This window comes from Bombus bifarius, unplaced genomic scaffold (genome assembly GCF_011952205.1).
Source record: "Bombus bifarius isolate JDL3187 unplaced genomic scaffold, Bbif_JDL3187 scf7180000009285_frag, whole genome shotgun sequence".
Classification (NCBI taxonomy): domain Eukaryota; kingdom Metazoa; phylum Arthropoda; class Insecta; order Hymenoptera; family Apidae; genus Bombus; species Bombus bifarius.
Genome location: NW_022885017.1, coordinates 18,325 through 29,812, shown reverse-complemented (window position 1 = coordinate 29,812; position 11,488 = coordinate 18,325). Strand labels below are relative to the sequence as shown.

General features: G+C 34.1%; 1 protein-coding gene and 1 long non-coding RNA gene across 2 annotated transcripts; one reads left to right on the top strand and one right to left on the bottom strand.

The window, feature by feature from the left end:
- Positions 1–2,952: 2,952 nt before the first annotated feature.
- LOC117214985 (organic cation transporter protein-like) lies at positions 2,953–9,108 on the top strand. Its single transcript, XM_033461362.1, has 9 exons — positions 2,953–3,192; positions 3,704–4,379; positions 4,709–4,967; positions 5,937–6,129; positions 6,236–6,341; positions 7,059–7,162; positions 7,228–7,442; positions 7,838–8,013; positions 8,472–9,108. Exons 2-9 carry the CDS (start codon positions 4,152–4,154, stop codon positions 8,688–8,690), a joined length of 1,500 nt encoding a protein of 499 aa, XP_033317253.1. The 5' UTR covers positions 2,953–3,192; positions 3,704–4,151; the 3' UTR covers positions 8,691–9,108.
- On the bottom strand, positions 4,766–5,944 carry LOC117214986. The gene is made up of 2 exons (XR_004488999.1): positions 5,746–5,944; positions 4,766–4,941 (listed from the first exon to the last, which is right to left on the bottom strand). It is a non-coding gene; the product is annotated as an uncharacterized LOC117214986 (long non-coding RNA).
- Positions 9,109–11,488: the final 2,380 nt, after the last annotated feature.

Here is an 11,488-nt window from a genome sequence, read left to right as displayed (position 1 = left end):
AGTATTAGATGGTACGATAAGTATCGTTTTCGAAAAAAGAGTATTAATAAATGTAAAGCATTTTAAAAATGAAAATTTTCCATTAGCAAATTTCTCGTCTCTTCTAGTCAGAAATTAAAATTGAATGAACTGTTTTTGGGTGATATTATGGAATTCTCTTTAGTTACGTGTTTATAATACATAACAGAAATGTATCTATTGTTCAAGATCCATCGTTCTACTGTTATGGAAACCAGAAGCGAACACAGATTTCCCTCAGTCCGACCTCTACACAGTCAGTGAAAGCATTTTCATACAACAAAGTAAAGATAAAAAATTTTTCTTCGACGACGCAATGCGATTCCAGTCACGTTGCTTAATGATCTATCAAGGTAGACAGGATTCTTGAGGAACCAATGTAATTACGTGACTACGATCATAATTTTTTTAAGGTCTCTGTACCCATAAACAATATTGTGATCCCGTTTGTTATTTAATATAATTACTTATATCTAGTTATATTTAGTTATTAAATATTAGCATAATTTACTATATGTAATTCAGTAAATCGGTACAAGATCTAAAGAAAATATTTCTTACGTATGATTTTGACGAACTTTGTGTAAAAATCTATAAAACTAGAAGTTGCTTAGTTTATATACAGATAAAGAAAAGCATCGTTTATATCGTCGAGATATCACATTTATATCATTTTAAAAATAAAAATTCTTCATCAAAGCGAAGAACATTTTCATAAAAAATTACGAACAGAATATCTCGATTCTACAATCTACTGTAAACAAGATAAGTATCGATAATGAATAAATCTTGACATTGAATTTTATTCAAAAAGTTTTATTCAAAAGTGATATCAAATAATCCGTAATGACATTTATTACTCCAATCATATCAGTCAACTACTACCTACCGCGTAATACGCGATCGATTTTCAAATGCACCCTCCCCCCCCCCCCACCCAAATAGAGTTTCCAGTGTAATTCTGTTATTCTTGAATCTTCGGCTTGTTTTTCATTTTTTAGCTCACTTTAAAATTTCTTCTGGCTTCAATTGTGCCACGATTTAAAGTTTTCCGTGTATACGTTTAGGACGTTACTGCGTGCGGAAATAGTACAGAAGGCCTCTAATTATACCATCTACAATATTATTTATAGACTTTGAACCATATAGTACGTAAGTATGTAATTGTATATCTGTCGTGGTTCATTTTATCCTTCTCTGTTGCGTGAACCAGCGGTTAGGAGCGACACTAAATCAAGTGGGAATGAAACTCGTTGAAACAACGCTAGACATGGTAACGGATCCATGACTGTGCTTCTGTTATTACCAACGCCAGTAACGGTTAAACCTATTGCATGTGTGTAAGTTGGAAGTTACGTACATAACTTATGCACACCCGTTGTGTGTTTCGCGATCCCATATTTCTTTTAATTTGAATTTTATGAAACTTTTTGTTCGATAATTGATGTGCCATATTACATCCGTCACATTCAATGTTATATGGTGTAATTTCTTTAGTTGTGGTGTTATGTAAGTTACGAGGTCATTCCTGTGTTTGGACATGTGTTTGGAATGTAGTGTGTATCTTTCTCTTCGTATGTACATACTGAGTAGAGACTGTCTGTCTTTCGCTAGAAGAATATTCTGCATATAGTTATTTACTGTTCTTGATATTTGATTTTGGAAATTTAATTTTCGCTTTGCTTGTATCTTCGAGCGTAAGGTGAAATTTGTACAGACATATCTAGTAATTTGTTAATCGTACTGTTCGAAATTATTGTGTGTGTGAATATTTCGGTGAATATAAACTACGAAAACCTGTCCTTGATTTTTTATGGTAACAAAGCAGTCTTTTCAGAAGAAACAATATTCATAAATCAGTCCCTTCGCAAAAAGCTAATTCTACGAATCTTGTTAGAAGAAACCGGTTGACGAAACTACGTGTCCCTTCAGGAGAGGTCTAATTTATAGAGGTAGCTTGCAAGAAAAAACCAATCTCACAAAAAGCTTGAGCATTCTTAAATAATCCTCTTTAGAATTCAATTACATTTATGCCTTTTGTAAATATTAATTCTAAAATAACGATGCTAACATTTCTAACCTACAGAGTATCAACAAATAACATAACGCAATTCCCCATTTCAATTAAATATGAAAAATATACTAGAGTCGATCCAAGATCAAACCCGGTAAAACAAACGACAAATTTACCTGAAAAGTCCACTGAATTCGTTTCAATACATCCGTTATTTAAATTGCAAAAATCAGTTGTGTTTCAACGTCAATTTTTAACACCGTCCATATATCGCAATTTTAGTACGCGACAAGACGACAATACAATTCATTTCAACACCATTGAAAAGTATGGCTGGCTTCGGACATCCGGTTTCCGGCGTGGCGCCACTATGCTTTGGAGAAACAAGGAAATACATATGTATGCACCTTGCTTTTTGTGAGACAGAAGAACTCTGTGTCTCTGTTCTACCAACGTCGCTGTTGCGACGATTTGCCGCAAACCTAAATGGAGTTCGATCAATGGCGACGCGAGCACGTGGTCCTCGATGTCCGCGATCGGGAAATCGTGTTTTCCAAACTATTTCTAGTTTCGCCGGTTCCACTGTCAATCAACGTTTCTTCCTTTGGTTCCGTTTCTCTTCGATTCTCTCCTTTTTTATTGGCAAACACGTGTCACCGAGTATCGTGTTCGTCTTCGCTAAGCAAGCTTATTTCATCATATTTGTACAAGACTTCGTGAACATCGGACGTTTTTCTCCTCTCTTTTCGAATAAGAAAATCCTATCGTTGTTTAACTAACAATTGCATTTCTTTAAATGGAAATGTGGTCGTGTCTCCTTTATATTTTCAATTAGCCAGGGAATTTAGGTTTATTGCCGTGGAAACTTGATCGGTTGTTTACGTAAGGATCTGCGACTCTGCTTCATCTTCGAGGAGAATTTCATCGAATACAATCGTTTCACTCAATGATTGGATCAGTCGAAAGGGAGATTCCGTGACTGCCTGTATAAATATTGATCATAGTGTCTCTTGAAGGGAAGCTGTACCAATCTTGTTGATTTAACTACTGATCCTACTTTATCCTCGAGAAAAATTACTTACTTTGATTGTTTGACCATTAATTTTAGCGTTTCTTCGAGGGAAACAGTGTTGATCGCTCGAGTCTGCTTCTTTCTCAAGGTAAATTGTATTTACTATTTACTCGATCAGCTATTTTATTTTCTTTTCCCGGAGAAACCTTGTTTCTCGCCTGTTTGACCATCCGCGCTATTTCTTCTTTGAGATAAACTGCAGCGATTATTCGTGTAATCAACAAATCTACTTTTTCTTTCTTTACGAAGGAAATCGTGTATTTAACGAAATCTCGCTTGTTTAGTCATTGATTCCGCTAACTTTTCCAAATAAATCGTCGATCATTCGCTCGATTGCCAATTCTAATTTTGCTTCGAAGCAAACTGCGTTGATTATTCGTATAACCTTTTTAATAGAAACTGTTTTTTGCCTATTTTATCGCCAATTTCCTTTTCAAAATAACATGTATTAATTATTCGTTTAATCGCAGATTTTATTTTATTTTATTTCTATTTCTATTTCGTTTTATCATCGATTTTCCGCCGTCTTCAAAGAAACCCACGTGAATTACTTTAATTGCTTTTTCAAACTAATTTTATTTCTTTACTTTTAAATTAAGAAGCAGCAACGAAAATGCTACAATAACGGAAAAATTCTTCGGTTATCTCCACAAAGAACACGAAGGTATCGAACTTAGTGTATTGAGACATTTTGTTCGTTGGAAGTTAGTCGACGACATTTGGAACGGAAAGATACATTTGACATGATTTAGTGTGACGTTGAGAGAGAAAAATGGTTTGATCGAGGGTGCCCTTAATTACTAATTTCATAACTTGCTGTTAATCGATCTGACAGTGATATTAGTGGATGTGGTTGGTAGTGCCTGATTAATCGTGATCGATATTTTGAACAAAGAGCAACGAGAAACGATCGCGATTTCTGGAATTTCTCGAATTTTCGAACATTTCGAAAATTATTAGAAAATATTGTAGAAAAATTTCACGATAAGATACAAGATATTTTTGGATTACTCTGTCTGGACTTTGGTTCTTATTTTAATAATTAAAATGATCAATCATCTATCGTATGGGGTGTTTAGGATTAAGATAGCGATTCCAGTGACGAACGTTTATCCCTATTACGAACAATGTCAACGGAAGGACGTAAACTTCACAGAGCTGTTGAAGAGCGATAAGAGCCTGAGCTCATCGGGCTTCCAAACAAACAAAACGATAAAATGTACTCAATGGGATTATAATTTTACGCAGATTCCATATCCTAGTATAGGAACTGAGGTGAAGTATTCACATCGTTGTCTGAATCGCATGCTTCGAAATTCTTACACTTCTGCTGCGTTCTTTGGGTCATTTCCGATCTAATCTAATCTTGTTATAGTAAATTTCTTAAGTTTAAAGAAAGTATAAGACGATAATTGTTAGTACGGATAATTCCTCGTTCCGATTTTACGCGAACGTTTTTTTCAGAGCATAAAGAACTCTTTCATTCATCGAACTGCGAGCAGAATCGAGATATAAAAATTCGAAGACCGCAGCAGGATTAAAATTATATTCTGAAAAATATGAATCTGGTTTTTCGCTGACTAACTCTTAACCTTGGTGATTAGCTAGATTGGGTATGCGACCGAGAATACCTCGTATCAACGGCGCAGGCCATCTTCTTCTGCGGATCCATCATCGGTGGTTTCCTAGTCGGTTGGATCGCCGATCACAAGGGTCGTATCCCAGCTTTAATGTTCTGCAATGGTATCGCCCTTTTTGCCTCCATTTTCACTGCCAGCGCAAATAGTTTTTGGTCATTCGCCGTCTGTAGGTTTCTCACTGGACTGGCGTTCGATAACTGTATCAACATTCCTCTGATTATCGGTAAGCCTTCTACGAAGTAGAAAGTGCGAGAGGTTCGACCGATAAGCCAATGTTTCAGTCACGCGAGAGATAACGTTAGTATGAAGTCAATGTTTCTATTACGTGAAAGATGATGTTGCGTGAGAAATTTTTGATGAATTGTTCCTCGAAGATAATTTTGACGTTGCTGTACTCGATTGAACTATACGGTTCGAGTTCTTGATTCAACAGCTTTTGCCACCACCAGAGATGAATATATTGATTTTGTTATTGTTAAAGATCGTTTCATCGATTTTCATGTCGTCGAGGATAGTTATATCTTGATATTCTTAAATCGAGTTATACAAGGTGGTTGGTAACTGGTGGTACAAGCGGAAAGAAGTCGAAAATATAGAATACAAATTTTTTTTTTTAATTCTTCCATCGAGACAACGATCTACAGTGAGATCCGTTATAACGAGACGCGATAAAGTGCACGCGTATCGAGCGAAAATTCAAAGTCGATTTTCTCGAAAACAAAGCCTCGAACGAAAAATTTTTATTCTATATTTTCGATTTCTTTTTTCGCGTAGAATCACCCCCTTTCCGCTTGTACCACCAGTTACCAACCACTCTGTATATTCGTTCGAAATGAAAATTATCACAAAATTTTCAACACGTAATTCGTTTAAATACGTTAGAAGCAAAACACGTGCATTATGTAGCGCTTTTTGTTATACGGACCAGCTCAAACTCGGAACATTCACGTTTGCAGAGTAAACGGATTAATTTAAAATCGGAATTATATTTATAATCTTACAATTATCCTACAATTATGTTGATGGTATCGTTCATTCGGCTCGTCATCAATCGCTCCATATTAATAATAACCGGTTTCACTCGATAAATCTTCCATGTTCTATTACTGCAACATAAAGAATAATCGTCGTTAAGTATCTTGATATAATAATCAGTTATTCCGAGAGTCATCGACGATCAATTATCCCACAGTTCTCGAATATATGGCTGTTTCGAAACGAACGTTGGTCGTGAATATCGCCTTTGGCGTATACTTCGCAGTGGCCAGTACAATTTTACCATGGATAGCCTATTATATCGCGAACTGGAGATATTTTACTTACGTTACTGCCATACCGCTGTTATCTGTCGCTATCACACCGTGGATTCTTCCCGAGAGCGCCCGGTAAGTAAACTCCTAATCGTTCGATTATTCGAATTCCCAACTTGCGCTTTGAGATTTATGCAAATTTACTTATCGATCCATATCACTCGTATTTGCTCTGTTCAAGTTGGTACGTTTCCAACGGGATGATGGACAAGGTTGTTGAGAAACTACGGAGAATAGCTAGGATCAATCGTAGAAATCCAGACTCGCGTATTTGCGATATATTCGTCGTAAGTTCGATCAAATAGAATTCTAGAAAGCTTACGCGAAATCATACGGTACAGTACTTGAATCTGTGCTGACAGATATATTTGATTCACGTCGAAAACACACAGACTCGCGAATGTATTTTAACATGCATAGACAGGTTTTAAAAATGAAACGCGATGAAAAATGAAATATGAAATGAAACTTGACTGTCGCGATTCCATTGTGGTATTATATCGATCTCGTACAAAATTTGAAGTAAATCTGGGAATTTATATAGAAATTATAAAATATTTACAATTTACAAGTACAATCGGGGATAAAAATAAGCTGCTATAGTTAATGGAAATAGATGTGAAGAAAGTATAATCAAATTAGTATCAGCCTCATATACTTGAGTTTTATTTATTATATTTCCTTCTAATAATATGCGGATAGTTCAGCAAATGATTGAAATGAATTTTTACATTTTCTCCACTAATCCACTTAGTTTTGTTCCCGACTGTATTTCGGATCAGAAAAGTATTTAATCAACCAACCACCCATTATATTAATAAATCTCGATATCAAAAGCCATGCCGACTAATTCCATAAAACAGAATGCAAAGTGCCACTGTTCGTGCTATCTATTAATGACGAATAAAATGAAAATAAAATTTCTTTTCAGTGTGTTATGAATTTTGAACTGTGTAAGGGCTAAAGGCACGACTCGTAATTATTCTCGAAATAAATTCTTGCAGAGTAACATGGAGGCACCGGACAAAATTCAAGAATCAGCGACGCTGCTCGATCTGTTCAGAACGCCACGGTTGGCGAGAAACACTATTCTTCTAGTTGCATTCTGGCAAGTATAAGATACGAGTTCATGTTGCGAGAAAACCTTCATAAATAACCGATACAATCTTGTAGGTGTTTCACCCTGATCCCGTTCGACGGTCACGTGTATTCATTAAAACTTATCCAGAGCTCGGTGTTCGTGTCGTTCTCGATCGCCTGTGCCACAGAACTTCCAGCTGGGTTATTACTCGCCCTGTTGCTCGACCGATGGGGTCGTAGACTCTGCGGATTTCTCACGATGGCAATGACCTGTGTACTCAGTATCGCTGAACTTATGCTGCATTCCAGTAAATATATCGATCTGTTTATTAAAGTAAAATTAAAACGATTATAATGACGTATTATTGAGAAAAATCTGAAATTAAGTTTATGATGAATGTAAAAGAATTTTGGCAACTTCGAAGGTATTAATCTTGGAAAATAATTATTTTGATGGAACTAGAATTTAGGAATTATTAGGAATTAATTTAGTGGCGAAATTGAAAGAGGTGTGCACATTTTAGAAGCAATAATTTTCTATATGTTGGTTTTCTAGAATTTGGAGATTTATAGAAGTTTAAAGTTTGTGTGAAATTTTAATTTGATTTTGATTAAGCTTCGATCGGACTATATTTTTAATTAAACTTACAATCAAGTATTGTGTATCCAGGATTAATTTTGTATTTTTTAATTTATTCCCCAGTGCTCGCGAAATTAGTAATGTCAATATTGTCGCGATTCTGTCTGAACATGGCAGCCAATGTTGGTCTTCAGTATGCAGCAGAACTTCTGCCCACGCCAGTCAGATCGCAGGGCGTATCTTTCATTCATATTTTCGGAATAGTTGCACACTCTTTGGCGCCATATATCACTGACTCGGTAAATAAATATTTATACTACTATTGTTGTTACAACATTTTTGAAACACCGCTAAGTACATCCACGTTCAACTTCTCTTTAATTTATTCCAAAAGATACAATAAGCGCTATTAGAAATTATGAAAAAGTTCTCATGTAAATTTTCTCATGAAAATGTAAAATAGTTTTTTTCTTACCTTAAAACAAGTTGTTTCCTGAAGAAATTAAATATTATAAAAATCTGATCAAAATATTTCTCACTTTCTAGAAAGCCCGTTTTGGAAGTTGCAACCAACGCTTTTCTTTAACTGATCTTTAATCAAAAAATTGAAATTTAAAATAAAAAATGATGGAATAACTTAAGATATGAAACTATATTGGTTGAAACTTTCTAATGAAACTTTTTAAATGAGAAATACTTTGACCAGATTTTCATGGTATTTAACCTTTGCTCATATAAATTAATATTTGTTCATTAGGCTGCAATTTGGGAGGGATTTCCAATGCTCATTATCAGCACGGTGTCCTTTTTTGGCGCTGCACTGGTTTTGTTCCTGCCGGAAACTGTCGGCCAGAATCTTCCTCAGACTATCAAGCAAAGCGAAGAATTCGGAAGGGACCAACATTTCTGGTCGTTGCCTCGCTACCATAAGACACACTTCAATGGACATCAACACTATCACTCCTGTGAACGATAATTATCTGATTTTTAATACTAATTCAATTAAAAAACACGAAGGAGGATTCGTGTTTTTTTAGAAGTAACAATATTACAAGCGGATCAGTCTGACGATTTTTGTATGAGAAAAAATCGGAACATATTATTTTTCTATTCTCCTACATTAATTTTTATTTTTATCGTTTACGTTTAAGAATTTGTAAGCCTTAATTCTAAAAAGAGCGAGCTTAGAAATCGTGTTCCTATATAATTTTTATTATTATCTTTTAAGAGCTTTTATAATTTTAATGCTAATTTTCACTTGCGTTACGCACGTTCGAATCGTTCAGCGGTTGGTGCTAATTTGATATTCAAAGATATTACGTAGAATAATATCGAAAATGTTACGTAAATTAATAATTACGTAATTTATTAATTACGTAAATAATAAATTAGGGAGATTTAAATTTTTGATTCCTTTAATGTTTTTAACATTTTTTACTGGAATATATTGGACAAAATCTTATTTAAAAAAATAGTACGTTTAGATAATTTTTCTTTGTGAAAAGAAACAGTTTTATATCTTTTGAACGATTATCCACGTATTTTTAACGATTATTTATCTATTCGTTATATTTTTTTGTACGATTTTAAATAACGTACAATATTAATAAAATCCAAGCTTGAAGACTTTTTAAATTATTGTTATAATTTCTTCAGCACCAACTGCTGGACTTTTATCTATCTAAAACGAGTTGTGCGTACATTAAAAAAAAAATAACTCTAATTGACTGTTTCTATGGTTTAGGAAGAAGAAAAAAAGAAAGGAAAGAATATTGTAAGCAAATCGTGCCATCGTATGACGATCAGTGTTCGTCGTTGTGCCAATAACAACGCAATCAATCTGAAGAAACCTATTCATAGTATTCATAATCATCACTCACGTATACATTCGCGTATACACTCACGTCCATAAGATTGATTCGCCGAATAAAACTTCCATAAACCTTAATATAAGAAACAATTCTACTTTTTATTTGCACACACATCGACGAATCCCCCGAACAAAAATAAACTGCTAAATATCTCTATAATTAAATACATTAATGCTCGATGATCCTCGTTCATCATTATACGTCTAATCTAACTCCATCCTATAATTAGGAGTTCTACGATAACGATCACTTATGTTACAATGTATTAACCCTTAACAGCCGAACTTAATTATAATTAATTATAGAAAATGAAATGCTTCATTATACGGATATTTGAAGTAATATTCTGTATTATACAGGGTGTCTGGTAATTGATACTGTGATAACCAGTGGTTAGTTAATGTGGTTAATAACCAGTGGTTAGTTAATGTGGTTAATAACCAGTGGTACAGAATAATACTATGTGAAAGGATCTGTTGAAAATATAGAACGAGAGATTTTCGTACGACGTTCGAGAGAATGAAATTCTGAAGCTTTGTCAACTCGTGTTCACACGACATTCACGAAACATATTCAAAATTTATTTTCTCGAAAATACGAAGAATCATCAGTTACGAAACACTCTGTACTATATCACATTATTATATCAGTATCGTATTGATAAGAAATGTCGATATTATAACTCCTTAAGACTCCCTTAATATTTATTTGCGATTCAGCTTAATATGTATTGGCCCTGTGTAATTTCAAGATTAAAAATATAAAAGAATTCATTCCTGATTACGATATCGTACGTGATTTACAAAATCATCGACCGTCAAGGGTTAAATGAGAATTCTCTCGTCCAGAATTATTTTCCAGACGATCGAATTATTATCCATTGCATCACGAGGATCGAACTAACTTGTAGCCTTGAACAATTATGTACAGTTGAATCTCTAGCGTAGGAATATTTCAAAGAATCTCAGGTTTTGAGGAACGATAGCTGATATTTGCAACGAACAATAGTATGTCTTTTTAATCGGTAACTGAAAGCAGGGGCTAGTCTCATAAGTACGCGAATGATTCTAACGATCGAATGATTCTAGTTGCTAGAATCATTGTTTAAAGGTGGTATAACGGAGATTGTGCGCTTAAGACGAACAGGTCGGAGGATCGAAAGGAACGAGATTGGAAATATTCGCGTCTCTTCACGAATCAGAATTTTACTATTTCTAATTGAACACGTGACGGAGTTTCGATCTGTTTCAAGTAACATTTAAACCTGAGCATTTTCAAAATTAACTCATTATCTATCAATTTTTCTTCTAAAATTTGTATATAATTCTATAAATTATTTACTGCTTTTTCCACTGGATTTAAACAGAACAATTTCGGAAGAATGTCGAACATTATGTTAATATCCTTTGTATTAAAAAAAATTCCTGCTTAAAAAGATCCTACAACTTTCATTTTATAATCTCAATTGGGTATGATGGTAGCTAATGAACGCTTAGCAATTAATTGTTTTAATGCATTCCATTTTATGAATGATCAGTAATTACGGATTCAAGGATACTTATTAGAAGTAATATTCTTATTATATCTAAATATATCAAATAGAGATATTTCTCGTATTAATACTGAAAGATCATAAAAAAGAAAATATCATAAAAGAATTTCAATCTTGATGTTTCATTAGAATAATATATATATATGTATGTATATATTTAAATTAAATAACAGAGATCTCAGAGTTTTCAAAGCGTTCAACGTGTTGATGCATAAATGGATGATGAAAAAAAGCCACGTTGATCGAGCGAACGCAAAATACACTTCGGTTTAAAAGTCGATCGAAACTCTCATTTCAAGTGTCGGCGATTTATGAATCACCTATATTGATACAAAGGCGATTCGTAATAAA

Excerpts from the sequence above, each read along its gene's own strand:
- LOC117214985 (XM_033461362.1), top strand. The coding sequence starts at position 4,152 with ATGATCAATCATCTATCGTATGGGGTGTTTAGGATTAAGATAGCGATT. Across the intron at positions 4,968-5,936 it reads CAACATTCCTCTGATTATCG|TTCTCGAATATATGGCTGTT; the intron begins GTAAGCCTTCTA and ends ATTATCCCACAG. Across the intron at positions 6,130-6,235 it reads ATTCTTCCCGAGAGCGCCCG|TTGGTACGTTTCCAACGGGA; the intron begins GTAAGTAAACTC and ends GCTCTGTTCAAG.